The following is an 18,760-nucleotide window of genomic DNA, read 5'->3' as shown; positions in this document are numbered from 1 at the left end:
AACAGTGGTCCGTGCTTGCTTGGCGGCGGCGGGAGGAGACGGAGGGACCGAGGGAGCCGGGGGGAGCCTCGCCCCCGTCCCCGCCTCGTCCGGGGAGGCCCCGGGGCCGCCCCCTCTCTCCTCCCCACGACGGGGCGGGATCGGAAGCGGCGGGGGGAAGCGGAAGGGGCGCGGGGCCCGGCGCGGCAGCGGCGATGCTGTCGCTGGACTTTTTGGACGATGTGCGCCGCATGAACCGCCGGCAGGTGCGGGGCCGGGATGGGGTGGGATGGGATGGGATGGGATGGGATGGGGGGCGCCGGCGGTGGGGTCCGGGCTGACCTCGCTGCCCCTTCTCGCCCCCTCCCCTTCCCCCTTTCCCCCAGCTCTACTACCAGGTGCTGAACTTCGGCATGATCGTCTCGTCCGCGCTGATGATCTGGAAGGGGCTGATGGTGGTGACGGGCAGCGAGAGCCCCATCGTGGTGGTGCTCAGGTACAGCCGCGGGTCTGCTGCGGGAGGCGGCCTGGGCGGCGGGGGGTGGTCGCGGTCGTGGTCATGGGGTGATGGTCGTGGCCATAGAGATAGTCACCAGCATTCGTGGTTGTGGTTGTGGGCACAGTCAGGGTGATGGGCATGGGCACGGCAGTGGTCACAGTCGTGGTCATTCATGGTTGTGGTCATGGGCACAGTCACAGTCACGGTGGTGGTCATGGCCATGGCCGTGGGCATGGGCATGGTCCTGCTCAGGGTGGTCGTGGTTGTGGTCATGGGCATGGTGGTGGTGCTCCAGGCTCTCCAGCCCCCCTGGAGGATGTTATCTGAAGACACACGGCAGCAGCAGACCCTGCCTGCAGCCCAGCCACCAGGCCCTGGCTGGGCAAGAGCCTCTCTAAGAGGGGAGAAGAAGTAACACCCAAAGGGAGGCTGCAGAGAGGTTGGAGCCAGGATCTTCTTGGTGGTGCCCACTGTCAGGACCTCTCAACGTCAGGAAGCACTCCTGTGCTGTGTGAGTGACTGAGCGCCGGCACAGTTGCCCAGAGAGGTTGTGGAGTCTCTTTCCTTGGATGTTCAAACCCACCTGGATGTGGACCTGGGCGACCTGCTCTTGGTGTCCCTGCTTGAGCAGGGTTTGGACCAGGTGGTGTCCAGAAGTCCCTTCCAACCTCAGCCGTTCTGTGGAGGAGGTAGGCAGAATGTGTTGCCTGATGTAAGAATAACATCTTACTTTTCTGCTTCTGTCAGCCGGCAAACGTGTGTGTTACGGGGGTAACCCTCAGGAAAGAGATGCAGAAGAAACCAGAGGACTTCAAAGACATATGGCAGGAGCTCCACCCAGCCGCTTCTGCCGAAACTTGTGGAAAAACGTGCGGCAGTGTGGGTGAAGGCAGACGTGGGGAAGGAAGGCCTTGGAGCAGGGAGCCTGGCACCAGTGACAGAGCCACTGCTTGGGGCATAACCGCTGTATGAAAGCGGAGTTTGTGGTGGAGCTCACGTCTCAGCGAGGCTGGTGGCTGACAGTCCCCCGGTACAGGCTGTAGCAGCAGGACATCGCAGTGCAGTTACCTCCTGCCTGCCTCTCTTGTTGCTACACGAGTAGCTGAAGTATGTCACAAGTCTGGATTAATGTAAAAAGAGGTTGAAATCTTTGAGGTGCCAGGAAATAAACTCTTACAGTGAGGAGGAGTTTATCTTTGAGTGGGAGCAGGCTTGCTGCTAAAATACCCAGTGAGCGTTGTTAGTGTTGTGTTGCATCCTCACGAGTATCCACTATCTGTCCCTTCACGGCTGCTCATTTTTTTCCCTGGCCTTCTAGTGAGCTGTAGCCATGCCCTCATACACGTGTGGCTGAAAATAAGGGATACCACCGTCAGTGAATGTGTTTCAGATGTTGCACGTTGCATCACAAGAGCACGATGCCGTGGGTACTACCGCTGTTATTCGTGTCCTCCTGCTTACTGGGACAAATTCCCGTTGCTGGAGTTCTCAGGGAGCTGTTGGGTGCTGGCACTGTCAGGCGCCGCGTGCGTATTGCACAGGTCATGTTCTGTCGCTGCCTTGGCCTTTCGGTGCGTTTCTACATCAGCGTTAATTGCGGCGTGCCATTTAGCAAGACTCATACAAATTGAAGGAGGTGGCACTCCTGACGGATCTGTGAAGTTCAGGGGAGACGTTCCGCCCTGCACCTCCCAGTGAGTAGGACGGGGGCCATTGGGTCACATCCCTTCTTCAGCAATGCGATCTTATCTTCTGAAGAGCAGCTTCTGCACTGTCTTGCGATAAAACAGAAGTACACCCGGTACTTTAAAGTTCATCGTTTCCTTTTGTGCTGCATTATTTATTTGGAATTAAGAAGGTTAAGTATTTTGTAACAATTGCCATTTACAAGACAGGAGAAAAATAGCTTGAATAGCAGTGCCTGGGATGAGGCAGTTAAGCAAAGTGATGAATCACAATAACAAATTTTTAGCACACCCGTCTGTTTGTTCCAGATGGGAATGTAAATGCCTGTATGTTTTCAGTGCTTTGCTCACAAAGATCATGTATCTACCTGTACAAAAAAATGAACTTTAAAATGCTACCCATTGCTGTAGTACTGCCAGTGTAGCACTTCGAGCTGATTGCTCAGAGGCAGAGTTGCTGCTGCTTGTAGTCAGCTCAGTTACTATGAAGAGAGCAGAAGGCTTTTCCTATTTGGTATGTTCTTAACACTGGCTGCTGGCAGTGCTCTTTTCCTAATGAGTCCAAGTTAAGAACCTTGCAAGATCTTTCTTAAAAGACTATAAACTCCAAAGCCTGATTCTGAGTGTTTAAATATTGCTCAATTGCTCCTCTTCTCTTTTGCAGTGGAAGCATGGAGCCTGCGTTTCACAGAGGAGATCTCCTGTTCCTAACAAACCGAATTGAAGATCCAATCAGAGTGGGAGAAATCGTGGTCTTTAGGATAGAAGGAAGGGAAATTCCTATAGTCCATCGTGTCCTGAAAATTCATGAGAAGTATGTCCAAATTTGGTGGTGGCTTTTGCAGTTATCTAATTAATTGTATTTTTCCTCATCTCCTTGGCTAAAAGAATGGTGAAAGTTCAGTAACAGGTATCCTGCTGTCGGAAGTAACATCGAAGTTTCAGACAGACCAAATCTGGCCTCTGGTTTCCTTATGAGGGTCAGCTGGCAGAATTCACAAGCTGGGGAGTCTGTACTAGTATCCCGAGCTCCCTGTGTCACTTAATGTCTCCTGTGCCATGGTTTCCACCCCAAATTGCTGTGTTGTCTCCTCTAGGTGTGGCTGGGTTTGTATGTGTGAAGTGACTCTTGTTTGTAGAGGTAGAACTTTATGGAAGAAGGGCATTTTGTGTGTAGCATACGCTACTATTTCAAAGCTTGTTTTTTCGGTCCAGGTTCCTGCTCTCATATAGGGGCAGGGTGTTTCTGTGGGAATTTTTGCATTGCTATGCTTGGGGCTCCTAGATGTGCTGCACTGTGTACTCTTCATTCTCAAAATGTTTAGCAGGGTGCATGTCTGAAGGACTGAAAAACAATGTCGTTCCCGTTTGGTTTTTCATGCAAGGCTTTCTCTGCAGTTATGAGCCTTCAGGGGCAGTCCAGGGGGATATGAGCCAGCCCCGTGAGGGATTCAGGTGAAAACCAAACCTTGAACCAAATCCCTCTTTATTCAAGCAAGCTCTGAGAAGAGGGCAACAACTGGATGGTGTCCCAACACCTGCTTCTGCTGAGTAAATGCCTGCTGCATTAGGGATGGACTAGAGCTGTACCAGGGCTCAGAGATCTGTTCATAGATTTAGTGAATCACCTGAATCACATGTAAAGGTGGCATTTGAGGGTTGCTGTAGACAGATGAGGTTGATGGGATGGGGAGGTTCTCTCTCCCCAAGCATTCGTAGCAGCCACAGCTACTGGGACGTGCAGACCACATGTCTGACCCAATTTCGAGCTCAAACAGCGTCATGCATGTGAATAGTTCAGCTTAAATCTTGGCTAAGAGAGGGTGACATCTCCCCCAGTTGACAGAACAGATTGTTTGCTGTACCGAGTTGTTCTGCACCCAAAACTTGCAATGATGGTTTAGTCACTTTTCAGAGTACTGGTTTTGATACCATTAATTTAAAAATCAAAATAAGGTCGTTATATGTAGTAAATCTGGTATCTAATGCTGCACATGCACTTTTTGAGATGTCTTGGGAACGCTTTTAGGTGAAACGCTACTTTCCTTCTCCCCTCATCAGAGCCTCATCTGGGCTCTGGTGCTGCTGCATGGGCTGATGATTGAAGAGGCGAGAAAAGTCAGGGTCCTCTCTCTGCTCTCAGTTTATGGGAAGGAGGAGCAGAAATCTACATGCAGTGTGACAGTTTCTCTCCAGATAATCACCACCTTTTTTTTTTTTTTTTTTTTTTTTTTTGCCTGGCTTTATCTCAGCACTAGGTATTAAGGTATCCGTCACCTTTTTTTTTTAATTAAAATGTAACAGGACCATAGTACCAGTCCTAGATGTTGTAAAGTCAAGCCATTCTCCTGTATTTTTCCTTTCGTTTTAAAATAAGACAAACCCTTGGGTTAGTAAAGATAAAACTGAAAAATGAGTACTGTGACCTGAAGCTGGGCATCGAAAGCAGCTCATACTCTAAGGTATCAGTTGCTTCGCTCACTAATTGAAGAATATTTTTCCAGTGAGAATTTCGAATTCAGGAATGTCCTCCGAGTAGACAGAGTCCAGTTTCTTTCTGTAGTCACGGACAGTATGAAAACTGAAAAGTCTCTGTGAAAGCTAATGGGGGTGTCAAAATGAAGGTAAACAGGACAACCCTGTTGCCCATGATTTTGCGGCAACTTGGGTTCCTGTTCACATCACTATTGTTTCAGTGCAAAAGTGTTTTTTTACTTGCTAGCCTTTTCTTCATGTTCAGAGTGAAATGGGGTTCATTCGTTATCACTAAGCACAGAGTCTGCGAAGTTAGGTACTTAGTGGTTTTGGTGCAGGAAAGCCAGACCAGCTTTCACTTCACCTTTCGGACAGCAGAGCAGCCCTACTGAGAGATTCTCACACTGGTTCGTGATGCAGCATTGAACCTTTCCAGTAAGATGTTGTGCTACTACACCATTAGTTTTCAGAATTGAAACTACATTATCTGCACCTTTGGGTATCTTCATCTTTTTCCAGACCGTATCTGTAAGCTCCTAGGGTTTTTGCTGTTCCCACACTGGGAGCCAGATGTGCTTTGAAGAGAGATCTGTCCTTTTTTTCCCTCCTCTTTTTCCCTTCCAAGCTTCTCATGTCAAGTAACACAGATTGGTATTCAGACATGATGAAAATGGTAGGAGCTCTGAAGGTCTGCGTGCTTTCCCGTGCTGTATTTGATCTGTTGTTTCTGTGAGGAAGCCGACAGAATCAAGCAACAAGAATGCTGCCTTAGAGTGACACAGGGAGATGACAGGGGCCAGCTGATCCCTGAGCAGTGGCACAAGCTGCTGCTTCGACACAAGCATTGCCAGGTGTCCAGCAAGCAGGATGGAAATGCCTGGGGAAGTATGCAAAGCATGGTGTGTAAGGCTAGAGCATAACAGCAGCTGTTTCCGGGTCAGAGCAAAGGTTTGTCTACCACTGGATCCTGTTTCTGACAAGCTAACTAATTCACCTAAGGACAAACTAAAAACTGGAGAGTGTGCAGTGATGATTTCCCTGCTTTCTGCAAATTACGGTTTCGAGCAAGAAGTGATAGATCTGTATTAATGGCCCCACTTACTCCTTTACGTGGGATATCTAGTCACTTTTTGAACTGATGTAATTTTTGCCATCCAAACTATCCCACCACAGAGAGACGTGGTTTAGTTTGCACTGCGTTAGTTATGCATTGCACCTTCTCTCACTTGTTTTAACTTGTTACCTCTGAGTTTTGTTTGATGTCCTCTAGGTGTTGTATCAGAAGAGGCAGTGAAAAGCTGCTTGATAGTTGCTCATTTAAATTGGACTACCATCATATCTCTCATCAGTCCTGTCTGTTCCAGGCTGAAGAGTCCTGGTCTGTTGCTTCTTGTATGGAAATGGTTCCAGACCTCGTTAACTATTTCTGAACCTTTGCCAGTTTTCCTCTTCATTTCAGAAAAGGATGTAGGGGGTTCAGAACTACACAGAGCATTCAAGATGCAGGCACATCGTGAGTTCATACAGTATCATAATGGTATTGTTTGTTTTGTTCTGTCCCCCTTTCTTAATAATTTCTAAGCTTCAGCTTGCTTCTGACTGCTACTGAGTAGAGCTATACCCTTGAACGCCAGAATTACATTTTGTGTGGTAGTGCCGAGCCCAGAGTCCAACATATGTATATAAAGCACAAGAAGCATCAACATGAGAGGGGTCAAAAACAGAGAGACAATAGCTGCACCTTCACTAGAAATGGCTCATCCTGCTGGTTCTGATCTTAAACTCTGCAGGAAAGCTTGGCTTGGGCCAGAATTCATTCTTCCATTTGCATTTTTTTCCCCTCAAACAATCTTCTTTCCTCTGCACTCAAGAGTTTCCATCTTTCATCCTGCTCAAACATCAAGAACACAATTGCTTTAATATCTTTATGTTAGTCTCAACATGCTTGTTCTAAAGCAGCTCTTGAAAAGTTCTTTTTCTCTGATTTATCTGTCCATCTTATCTTTGCTAGGCAAAACGGTGACATCAAATTTTTGACAAAGGGAGACAATAATGCTGTTGATGACAGAGGGCTGTACAAACGAGGGCAACATTGGCTGGAGAAGAAGGACGTAGTAGGAAGAGCAAGAGGGTAAGTGAAATTGAGGAAGTTGCAGCTTTTTGCGTTGCTCTTCCCCAACGCCGGCTGTTAATCCCGCTCTCCCTGAACTCACCCTGCTGGGTTTTTGTGACTGTTTCAAAAGGTACCACCGAGAGTTAAAAGACGAAGGTAATTCAGTTCTGAGCTTGTTTAAGTGAAGGTGTCAAGCTGTGAGCTGCATCCTGAGATTTTGACGTTGAATGGACACCAGTGCAAAGGCAGTGCATGCTCAGGCATTTAGGCACGATGAGAATTTTTATCAAAATTGTTTTGCAAGTCAGAGTCTTTCCAGGGAAGTGAGATCTGACTTTCTAATGTGGAATCCCCTGTGTGCAAGATAAGGTTCTCAATTGGTACAGGTTATCATCAGTTGATGGAGGCCCGAGAGCATGCTTGCTCAGTATTTCTTTCCTCCTTCTCACAGGAGGAAACAACCACCTGTTTCTAATCTCCATGGCTTGCTTGGCCTTTTGGTCTAAGAGTTGTCCTTTTTCCTGAGGACCTTCCTTCAGTTAGACAAAAGAGCTTCAGTACTCACAATATCGACAGAACTTGGTCTTCCTGATAACTGCAGTAAAATTAAAACAAAAACAAACAATAACCAAACCAAACCCCCTCCCCTCACCATTAAGCTTTTTTCATATTCCAGATCATGCATAAGCATGTCACTTCAGTTAACCATCAAGAGTATTAGAATAATTGGGATTAGATAGCTGACTCAGGGCTGTTTAGATTTTGCTCTTCGCTATAGCAGTCGATAAGGTTTCTACAAGCTAAACTGTTTTTGTGCCAAATCCATCCATCCCAAGGCAGGTCCACTGTTGTTCGTTTATTTTAAATCGATTCTTTGCAAACCTGATACTAATTATCCCTCCCTCCCTCTTCAGAAAACAAGCTGCTATTACACCCATGTTTTATTTCCAGTGGTTGGCGTTAGGAGCCTGCTGGCACCTGGATGTGGATTTACTGTGTTGAAAGGAGCTGGGGAAATAGGACCAGTGACAAGCTGCAGGTGGTGACTGCTGAACTGGGTTGAATTGCCTTGCAGCACACCACGCATAATGAGCAATTTGATTGACTTTGCCTTGTTCGATCCAAGGGAACCTGCCTTTTGGCCAGGCCTCTGCTCCTTTTACAGTGGCCCTCAGGAAAGCTAGCCTGTTTGAAGATGCAAGCAAGGGAGCACTGGTGATAACCTTTTTCCCAGCAGTACCTCAATAGGTCTGATTGCTTCAAGGTGCCATTGAGCTCTTGAGGGCCAAGAACCTAAAGGGTTGATAGGAAAAAATCACCACTTATGTTAGTAGAGGTAAAGAACCCCATCAGGCAGGAATGAAGGCAGCCTGCTTCTGCACCTCTGCTGAAGAAGGCAGAGGCTAAAACACGCACTGGGGTTGCATATCCACTCAGTGCCTGCTGCTGTGGCTTTCCTGCTTGGCAGGAAGAATCCCAAGATGTTTAACCATAACAGCTAGCTATACAAAACATGCTTGTACAGCAAGCACTTCCTTTGTACAGAGCAGTGCCTATTCCGTGTGCAACCTTGAATACTCTTTCTTATTTCTGTCTTTGTAGATTTGTGCCCTATATTGGAATAGTGACCATCTTAATGAATGATTATCCAAAATTTAAGGTAAGAGTTCTTTAATCTTTTCCCCGCTTCTTCCACCCCAGCTAAAATTACCTCATGAGAACTTGGTGTGCAGAGTGCTGTTTGCCCTGTATGTTTGCTGCTGTTTCTGCATCTTTAGATGTGAGTGCACACTCTTGTCTCTTCTGCTTTCTCTTGCAGTACGCAGTCCTCTTTCTACTGGGTTTATTTGTGCTGGTCCATCGAGAGTAGCCTGTTGCAGTGAAGTACGCAGCGAAGATGCCATGGATTTTGTAGAGGAACATTTTAAGTAGGTGATGGTCCAATGTGCCGGGAGGAAGAAGAAAACATACATTTCAAAGCTTCTTGCAAGTTTGGGTTTGTTTTGTTTTATACTGCGTAAGGGCAAATGTTTGTCACAGTATTTCCAATGGTTTGTCACATTTTAGCATTTTTAGTGAGTTTTTATATTAAAAATTTAAGCCAAACTGTTCAGTGTTTGTACTTTGAAGCTGAGCTTCCTCTCCAAGTGCCTACAGGACTGTGTCCTCTAAGTCTGTGCCTCCACTGGGCAAGACCTCTCCCCATGCTGACTGAACTGTCAAATGGTGATGTGTGGAGGTGATTTTTTTTTCCAATTCAGAACTGGAATAAAGATTTTGCATCTCGCCCAGTATGAGCCCGCCATGTTCGTTGTTATTGCCCAGCTTCCCTGTGCGAGGTTGGGTTTTGCCATCGCAGACTGACTCCTAGAGCCCAGTGAACTGACTTGTCCCCTCGTTACAGATCGGCAGCTGCCCCTCTCATTTGTTTTTGGAGAATAAGCAGTCCTGAGCTGTAGATCTCTTCAACTTTTCTGTGTTCCTGTAAATCACACTGAAATAATCTGCTTAAGGACTGCGATGTCTTTTGGGCAGAAGATGACAAAGGATTACTTTGTGCATAAGCACTAAGTAACAGAAGAATTGTGATGGGAAATATCCATAGCTGTTTAGCAGGGATGATTTAGTAGGATGGAATAGGCTTTTTTTTTTTTTTTTTACACTTTAGAAATAGGATTTGGGTCTCCACAGCTGGCCATGTCTTACAGCTCATCTGGAAGCTACTTTCTGGCTGAACCCCAACTACACAGAGGTTTTAAAGAAGAAAACACTCATTGCCACATGCAATTGCTTGTTTTCTGAGCTTCCCTGTCTGGTTAGTGATCCTGCTTGTATAGATGTGTCAGAGGAGAGTCTGACGAGGAGATAAAAAGCAGAGGCTCAGTACTTATCTGCTTCTAAGCAAATTTGTGCTGCTTGGCACGGAGTGTGTGACCATATAACTTATAACTTACCTCTGTGCTATCTATACTGACTTATGGAAAGACTTTACTTTCCCTTTGTTAGGGCAGCTCTTCATGAGAACAGCCACTGGGATCGTGCTGCAATTGCTGCCTCCAGCTCAGGCTGTCTGACCCTGTGTGCAGTTTACTCACCGGCTGCCTCGCTAGACAGCTTCCCCTGGCAGCAGAAGCCTGTCTCCTCCCCACTTGTGCTCTCCCTGGATCAACAGCTCTCTTTTCGATCTTACAACACCTGCTGAGAGTTCAAAGCAGGTTTTACTTCAGGTGCATTTCACCGCATCCTCTATTTCCCCTTCTTCATGACTGCTCTAGGATTGCACAGCAACAGGGATCACTGAAGATGATTACTGCTGTCACACACACAGCTTGTGTAGGGTAAAAGCAGTCAGGAAGGGTAAGGACAAAACCCAACAGGGCATTTATGGTCTGTTTTCAGATTCCTGCATACGTAGCTTGCTAGGCTTGTGCCACCTCTAGGGGTGGATTGTGCTGTTAGCCACGACCACGGGGCCATTTGTTTAACACTCAGTAGCTGTGCTGACCTGTGGTATCCCAAAATGAGTAGAGACAGTTGGTTTAACCACGTGGTTTGTTCCCTGGGTAGGCTGCAGCAAGGAAGTATCTTATATTTGGGACAGTGCTAAGAGTCTACAAAAAGGTCCAGCCACTAGCACTGAGCCTTGGGCCTTGTGGCTCTTTGTTTTTTCTAACTTAACGTTACCCAGTAATAAAAATCTATATCTGCCACTCCAGCATTGGAGTCCTTGAGAAGACAGTTCGGACGCAGTTTGTCCAAGATGCTGGAGTGAGGGAGGGGATGTTTTGTCAAAGACAAACCCAGGCAGCAGTGAGGGAACATAAAATCTCTCTCTGAGGGCTGCTGAGCACCTTCCTGAGGACTTGGAGCAACGTTTCTGCATTTGCAGGTAGCGTTGAAGCTGAGGCTCTGTTCCCCAGTTTGCCTTTGGCTTGAATTGCTTTGCGAAGGAATTGTTTTAACTTGGTATCATATGAAGGATGGAGTCAAGCTTGTCTGAAGTCTGCTAATCAACACCTCTCAGTGAAAGCCTGCTGAAAGTGCTGCAGGTGCTGTTCCCTGAGTCCTCTCACTTTCACACCTTTTGCAAGAAACTGAGCACACAGGAGCAGTTGTGTTACTGTCACTGAGAATTTAACAACAACAATAACAAAAAAGCTAAAATGCAAAGGAATTCTGATTGTAGAGGATGTAAGGGTTAGCTCTGAAAGAGCATCTGCAGAACCCCAGCTCCGAGAGATAGGTGGTCACTTCAGTTGTTTGGCAATACCAATGCACCTGTCCTGCTCGTGGCATGGTCACCCCGCTGGCGATGCGGGCTGCTGGCAGCAGGTTTCAGCAGTCAGTGTGGCTGAGGACGTGCTCCTTGCTAACGTGGGCGCAAGGCCACGCTCAGGCTCTCGCAGGAAGGTGTGCCTTTCCCAGCCTTGCTCTCACATGTTGCCACACGGTGTAATTGAGCAGGGAGAGTTTCAAGCACGCAGGGTGGCTGGGGTAAGGGTGGAGTATTTCCCACTGCAGTCCCCAGCTTCAGTGCTTGTGGTGGCCATTTGGGAAATTACTCCTCTGGCCCCTGTTCTGCCTATTTTCAGCTCAACGTAGCTGACAACGTGGTTCTGTGTTATCTGCAGTCATAAAATGAAGTGTTGACTCTAATTAGAGCGAGGATAAATAAGCAGTTAATCCACTCACAGCTCGAACTCCCACCGGCTCCCGCACTGCCTCCCACATCACATCCCGCATCCGTGTAATGCCTCTCCTGCCGCTGTGAGAAGGGAAGGTGCCGGGAACGAGCCTGCACAGGCTGGAAACTGGGAACGTGGGGGCAGGATGACAAAGAGTTGCTGCTGGCTCTGTCCCCATCTCTTATTCTGCTTTGCTGAGCAGAAAAGCTACGGAGCGTGCAGGATCTCTGGTTCAGCTGGGTGCTAATGCTGTAATGTCTGGTGAGTGCTGTTGTGCTCCTGCAGAGCCAGGGGTTTTGCTGCTAGGACTTGCTGTGTCTTTGTGTTTTATTTCAGTTTTATTCTTCTTTTAAAGGTGAAGCTGCCTGGCCAGTTGCAGCAAAGCCTTTGAGACTTAAGAATCTCAAGGTGGCTTAGGAAACACGGAGACCTTTGTGTCACAGCAGGAATGGGATTTGTTTGTAAAGTATGTGGGTGTTGAAAGGTCTGGTGTATAAAGACAAAAAAAAAAAAATAATAATAATAATAAAAAATCCACCAGGTCTAAGACTGCCAGAGGCTCTGTTGTGGTTACAGCCAAACAGAGCAGGTTTTCTGGTAGACAATGTCATTGCCTAATTACTGCTCCTTCACATCCGCAGTTCAGGGCACAGGTCTGCAATGTACAGATTCCTTCATGGGCAGGAGCTGCCTCATCAGAACAAAGCAGTGCTGGAGTGTTTTTGATCACTGCTAGAATTCAGTTGGTGAACTCTTTTTTCAAATCAAAGCTGAATGCTTAAGCGAAAGCACGATGGATGGGAAGTGAGCTGTAAGGAGTAACATGCTGAAAATTGAAGCTCCTCGAGACAAAGGCTGTCTTTGTAGGTTTATGATGCTTGAATGCACAGTTGTCGGTTAAGCAGTGATCAGCTTTGCCCTGTTTTTATCTAGATCTGCCACTGTGTATTGCTTAGCAGGGCGATTCTAGAGGTTGGATTTGTAGTGATCGGTTGCGTGCTTTCTTTAGAAAGACCTGGTGATCTCATGGTGGTTTTACTGCCTTTATAACCAGAAGAGGTCAACCTTATTTCTTCAGAGAAGACTGCAAGGCAATGCCTTGTTTATGTACGGTTAGAAGACAGCTTCCTGCTAGAGAAATGCGTGACCACAAACTCACCGTGCAGCTCCTGGGACAGGCTAAGCAGAGGTGCCAAGTGAGGAGAGGTGGCTTAGGCAGAGCTCGTCACTCAGAGGTAGCTCCTGTGCCAACGCAGAGCAGATGCGTCCATCTCCCCAGCTGAAGACCCACACGGTGTGGGTGACTCAGTGGCTGAATCAGATGAGGAATGTCCTGGTTCCAGTCCTCCGACTGCCAGGTGCGCCTGGGTGATGCCAGACAGGCACAGCCTTTGGTTCCCATCCGTGTCAGCAGATCCTGGTGCTGGCTGATGTGTAGTAGATGACTGGTCCGCATGTCTCAGCTCCGGCTGCCGGGAAAAGAGAAGCAGCACCTACATTGCGTCTTGGGCCAATTTAATAGCTTCCTGCCTCCTTTACCTTCTGCCCTCCCTTGCAATACTTCCGTCCCTTCTGCCCTAGGCACGCAGCCACTCTGCTTGCTCACCCACCAGAAAACAGCAGATCCAGAGTCAGCGTGTGGGAAGGAGCAAGGCGGATCTTGGATCTCCTTAGCCACAGCCAGGTGGCTGCACCACTGTTGGTAGCCTGCCCAGCCATGAGGAGCCCCTCGTGTGGCTTTGCTGGTGCTGTGTCCTTGGCCCCACTTGCCTCTCAGGTCCTGCAACAAATGCTCCTTCGTGCACAGTCCCATCTCACCACGGTGCACAGCCTGCCTGTGGCTCCTGCTGGCTGAGCACATCGTGTGTTAGCAGTGGAAACTGTCCTGCTCACAGGGCAGTTCATGCACGTGTTCAATTCCAGCAGGTCTTCTGAATGCTTGATCTAGCAGAGCTCCCTAAACCTTGGGGGAAATCAAATCTCTGCACAGACAGCTGCCTAATTAGGGACAGATTACCCCCTGTGGTCCAGGACTGCGCAGACACACTCCCTACCTCTTGCTCTCTCTGCCGAGCTCCTCATCTCTTGACTTTTCTGCTCATTCTCTTTAATAATTTAAAAGCACTTCCTGGAGCACTTTCTGCTGAGTATCTTGCTATCGCTTTTCCTCTCCAATCTCTCATTCTCCTATAGAAACCAGCCTTGCAGGGCTTTAGTTTCCAGAGAGACAAAAGTAAAAATAATGCAGAGAAAATGAACTTCAATTTAATTTCTCTAAGCCTCACTTCACTCAAACAGGGATGTCAGCCTTCTGCCACGTAATTCTGGTTGGGACACTTCTGAGCTAGGCCTGGATTTGCCTGCAAGAAAACAAGATTTTCTTCTAAGTCTTCTTGCAAAGCCGTTATTTGTACCATGTCCAGTGGGTGTGGAGTGAGTGGGAAACCTCAGGGAAAAACCACAACTCATTTACTGCTTAAATGAAAATTGAAAAAGAGTTGAAAACAAGATGTGCGAGATTTCAAGATTTATCTTTTATAAACAACAGTTGTTGCCTGTGGAAGAATGAATGTAACAGAGGGATTTAATCTTTTGTAAATAAGAGACAAATGCATCAAAACAGACCCTCGGGCATACGACAGGACTTTAAATTTGACCTGGCTTTGGAGAAGCATTGAAGAGGAAGCTGAAAGAATGTCGCTGCTGCTAAGGGTTTTATTGGCACCAGGAGCTCTGAGAGAGACATACAGGAGGATTTGAGGCCTTTACTCTTTGTTTTTTATTAGAGCAATCGGTTTTGAGTATGCATTTGCCTGCCCAGTAGATATTTGCAGGGCCTGAGAGCATCTGCACTGTGTTTCTGGAGCTCTCCAGCTCAGAGTCCCTCCCAGGCCAGACTGGCTACCTCACTGGGAGATGCATTAGTCAATGCCAAAGTATCAAAGTGTAATTCAATAGCGAAGACACAAAATGGACCTTGCTTTAAACCCTACGAACCATGGCATTTCCAGATTGGTCTATTAAGTTTGCCCGATCTTAGCTCAGTGTTAGCAAGGCCTTCTTAGCTGTGCAGTTTTTGGATACGCTTGTTTTGCATAGCTATGGGAAGGTAGCTGTGCTTTCCCTGGCGAAAACTTGCTTTGTCTTTGGTGCATCTGCAGGATTTTTCACTAGTGCCTGTTTCACGGGTCTGTTAGTACTCACATCAGCCCTACATAGACAAACATTGCTCTTTGATAAGGAAGGGGACACCCCAGGTGTACTGTGCTGCCATCAGCTTCTGGACACCAGCAGTATAAGAACCTGCAGAAGAAATCAGTGATTGAGAGAATAACAACAAAGACCCAGGCCTGGGACACAGTCAAACAAAGACCCAGATGCGACACAAACCTGAAAGCATCAAGCTATTAGCTGTGGCAAATACCTGTCCTGTAAAACCCACCATGGCACCAGGGGACAGAGAGATGGCTGGGCTGGAGCCACAGGGATCTGCAGGCTGTAAACCAGATCTGTGGGCTGGGAAGAAGTAGGACTTCTTGTCAGAGTAAGCTTGGAGCTCATTGAAGGATTCAGGAGGTGTGTGGGCAAGTGAGCCCACTGGGATCATCCACCTGCATTTCTCAAAGGTGTTTGGCAGAGTTCGTCAGCAGAGGCTCCTAAAGAAAGGAAGCAGACCTGGAATAGGAGGGAAGGTCTTTAGAGGGAGAAATCGTTTGCTAAAAGGTAAGAAACAAAAGGTAGGAGGAAACAATCTGTTTCTGTAGCAGAAAACACCAGGGAGCTGTGCAGGGACTGCGCTCAGCATATTCAAAAATGATCTGCAAAAGAAGGCAAATATTGAAGTTTGGTGCTGATACAAAGTTTTTCAGGGTTGTGTGGATGAAGGCCAACTGTGCGAAGAGACTGGGCAATAAAAAAGATGAAATTCAAATGTACATAAATATAAAATGGTGCACAGGGGGAAAAAATAATTTTAACTCTATTTATAAAACAACGGGTTCTGAGTTAAGTGTTACCATCTGGAACGCTGGGGTTGTAACAGACTGTGCTATGAAAATGTCATTTCAGTGGTCAGTAGCCATCGAGAAAATAAATCACAAGTGAGAATCATTAGGGAAAAATAGAGAGCAAAACAGACCATCTCTGTTTCCTCCAACTGGAGGCATCAGGGGGAGCCAACGGCGCAAGCTGAAGGATCTTTAGAGCCTTTAGGCTGCTTTGGGTGAGACGGAACAGCTTCTGGAGGTTGTGGGTCCATGTAAGGCTGCAGAGAGGTGGCTCCAGCCCTGTCCCAGGGGTTAATCCTGCTGGGAAAGGGGATGGTGAGATCTCTGCAGACACACTGCCTCACGGACAAAGCCATCTATCAGAAGCCCAGCGTATGCTGAGTCACCTCTGTCCACCCCGGCTCCATTGCAAGGCACTTGCAGGAAGCTGGTGGCTGACAGGCAACCACCTGCGGAAGCCAGTGTGGTGACCTTTGCCGGCAAAATCAATTTCTAAAATAGAATTTGTACTGCCTTTTTTTTAATATATTAGCTGGGAAGATTTCTTTGGCGGCTGGTAGCAGTTGGTAAAGTGAACTGTTGAGTTGCAGAGAGCAAGCCACGGAGGAGCACTGGGGTGACAATTCTTGCCCAAGTGCTGGAGGTCCCAGCAGGGCCCAGATGAAAGCTGTCCCATCGGCAGGCTCCAGCCCCCACTGCCACCAAGCAGCGGCTGCCTCTCTGCGCAGCGGGGGGGTGTGCAGCCCCTGGGGAGCCCAGCTCTGCCCGCTAAAGCTGAAGGAAGGCAGCGGCAGAAAATGTATCACAAACCACAGCAGGCTGGTGGCTGGGGACAGGGGTTCGGGTCACAATGTTGCCATGAATCATGCTCCCACGTCCAGCCTGCACCAAGTCCCTGAGCAACTGTTCCCTGACTTTCCTCTTCCCGGCCTTTCGAAGCCTGGCTAGAAATGTCGTGCCTTGCAGTCCCTGTCCCTCCTCAGTAGCGTGGAGATCAGAAATATCCATTCCTCCTCTCACACCCTGGCTGAGATAACACCTGCAGATGCCGGCTGAAAAAGAGGAAAGATCTGTGTCAGTTCGGTTGTGCATCAAGTTAAAATCAGATCAGAACAAAAGCCTTCACCCTGTTTGAAATGCTGTGCTGATTCCTGCTGCTCGGTGGGTGACAGTCCCTGTCCCTCAGGCTGCCTTCCCCTCCCAGTTAATCTCCCAGGAGCACTGCGCTGCCCCGCAGGAGCAGGACTTAACCCCGTCACACTTGGGTAGGTGCTGTAATTGCCCACGACTCGTTTCTCTGCCCTCTCTGTAATTGGCATCACTTCATCCCTGGCTTCATCCTCCGTAATCCTACAGGTATCTCCTCATCTCGCTCTAACCCGCTGCTGCTCGCGTGCAGTGACACAGCAGCTAACAGCATGCAGCTGCTGGTTAAAACAGAGGAAAGTTCTGTGTTAGTTCTGGTACTGTATCCAGTTAAAATCAGACCAGGGTGGGATCACAGGGATCACATCACCCCAGGCAGCCCAAATGCTAGTGAGAGCTTCCCACAAGGCTTGTGAGGAGTGACATGGGACAGCAGAGCCAAAGCTGTGGGTACAGCCACCTAGCTACACCAGGAGAGCAGCCTGAGGGCTTTTTGGCTCTTCCCTCAGCTCACCTGGCGGAGGAGAACATCCAGAGGAGATCTCTGGCTGCAAAGGGTCAGGGAAGGAGCATGGAGAGAAAGAGGCAAGAGATTCCCTGCTGCTGCCCAGGGCCTCCAGCAACACCGGCATGGGACCCACGACCAGGGCATGTCTCCCAGCTGGCCTGCTGGCCCGTCAGCACAGCACACCTCCCCGAAAGAAAGGGAGCCCACAAGGACAGCAAAGCCACCTCTGGGGAAGCCTGCACCTTCTGACCAGCCAGCTGGCATCCTGGGACACGCACACAACTGAGAAGTATGCACGCCTTGTGCAGGAGTATTTCATATCATTTGTTTATTTATTTACTTTTTTCTTCTTCTAACATTAAAACTACATTTGCAGTTTTCTCTCTACCCCCTGCTGTGGCAGAGGAATGAATCTCCCCAAGACCTTTTCTCTTTAGCAACAGTAAAACCCGAGAAGGGCATTGCTAATAAGCCTCCCCTGTGCCACCTCCCAGGAGAACTGGGTCATCTCAGGCATCTCTTCCCCCACAAGCCAGCACCTCCCTGCAAAGTGGTGAAGCTGCAAATTTGGCAGAATCTCTCAGGGGCCTGAGGGCACTGATAGGTGTTAATGGGTCCCACCTGGGCTCACGGCCCCAGGAACTGATATAAGGTCAGCCCTGGGTCTTCATTCTCTCCTTAAGCTATGTAGTGGAGGTGCTGACCTCCAGCTCAGCAGTGCCTGGCCATGGACTGACTTCTGGGCTTGATCTCAGCCCTGCCTTATTGCTAGGTTGACCTGAGACTTGTGTCCTTGCTGTGAACCTGCCTGATGATCTGAGCTCCTGTCCGAACCTGGTGGCCATCTCTGCCTGCATTGATCCCCTCTCAGTGGGACTGGGCCCTGGGGGGCCAACAGGTCCTGCTCAGCCCCATCCCTTCAGACCTTTTGCTCCCTGGCATTGGTCTCTGTGTGCTGCACAGAAGAGGAATAATTCAAAATTCAGCATGCCAGGTGAGTTTTCTGGGCACTGTAACTTATCTTTGCTCTTACAGGTTGCTCTTGCACCTTGCTATTCACTGAGAACACCTCAGTGTGAGTGAGGAACCTGGAGGATCCTTAAAATCCCTGTGGGTTGCAGAAGAAACCAAGCACAGTCTGTGTCTCAGGGTCCTGTTTGACCAAGTTTTACGTGGATTTCACTGTATTCAGCAGTCACTGCTTCAGGCCCTTACTGTCACTGCTCCTAGCACGGCAGGGTGTGCACAACCTCATCCATGGTGTTGCTGGGTATGCATGGCTCTATCCTACTCATGCAAAAAAAAGACAAATTTTGGGGGGAATGTGATAATCTATGGCAGGTGTGGCTGTGGTGCTAAGGTCTTCAAGATCCTGAAGTGACTTAAAAAGGCAAGCAGCCACCCTTTGCTTTGGGAAACAGATCTGCTTCCCATAGGAGGCCACAGACCAAAAGGGTAAAGGCACTCAGGAGAGCTGGTAGGTTTAAAGACAGAACCTTCCAAAGCCATCCCAATAACCAGGTAAAAATGTACTGGGAGATGTCTTGGCTAAGCTGGGAGCTTGTGACTGAGCTCCAACGTCTGCAGGCTATATGTGGAAGGTGGAAGCAGGGACAGGGCATAGGGATTTGAAAACATGTGGACATGTAGGGATAACGGTTGG

At 48.3% G+C, this 18,760-nt stretch overlaps 1 protein-coding gene across 1 annotated transcript; it reads left to right on the top strand.

The window, feature by feature from the left end:
- The first annotated feature begins 162 nt into the window (after positions 1-162).
- SEC11A (SEC11 homolog A, signal peptidase complex subunit) lies at positions 163-9,036 on the top strand. The gene is made up of 6 exons (XM_084293394.1): positions 163-245; positions 366-475; positions 2,828-2,977; positions 6,650-6,769; positions 8,354-8,411; positions 8,571-9,036. The coding sequence occupies exons 1-6, from the start codon at positions 195-197 to the stop codon at positions 8,619-8,621; spliced, it is 540 nt and encodes a 179-aa protein (XP_084149520.1). The 5' UTR covers positions 163-194; the 3' UTR covers positions 8,622-9,036.
- The last annotated feature ends 9,724 nt before the right edge of the window (positions 9,037-18,760 follow it).

Source organism: Netta rufina (genome assembly GCF_964035555.1).
Source record: "Netta rufina genome assembly, chromosome: 11".
Taxonomy (NCBI): Eukaryota; Metazoa; Chordata; class Aves; order Anseriformes; family Anatidae; genus Netta; species Netta rufina.
This window is presented reverse-complemented; position numbering and strand designations above follow the sequence as displayed.

Bases quoted from the DNA above. Each gene is read 5' to 3' on its own strand.
- SEC11A (XM_084293394.1), top strand. From the start codon at position 195: ATGCTGTCGCTGGACTTTTTGGACGATGTGCGCCGCATGAACCGCCGG. The intron at 246-365 runs GTGCGGGGCCGG...CCTTTCCCCCAG, and splicing joins GCCGCATGAACCGCCGGCAG to CTCTACTACCAGGTGCTGAA. The intron at 8,412-8,570 runs GTAAGAGTTCTT...TTTCTCTTGCAG, and splicing joins ATGATTATCCAAAATTTAAG to TACGCAGTCCTCTTTCTACT.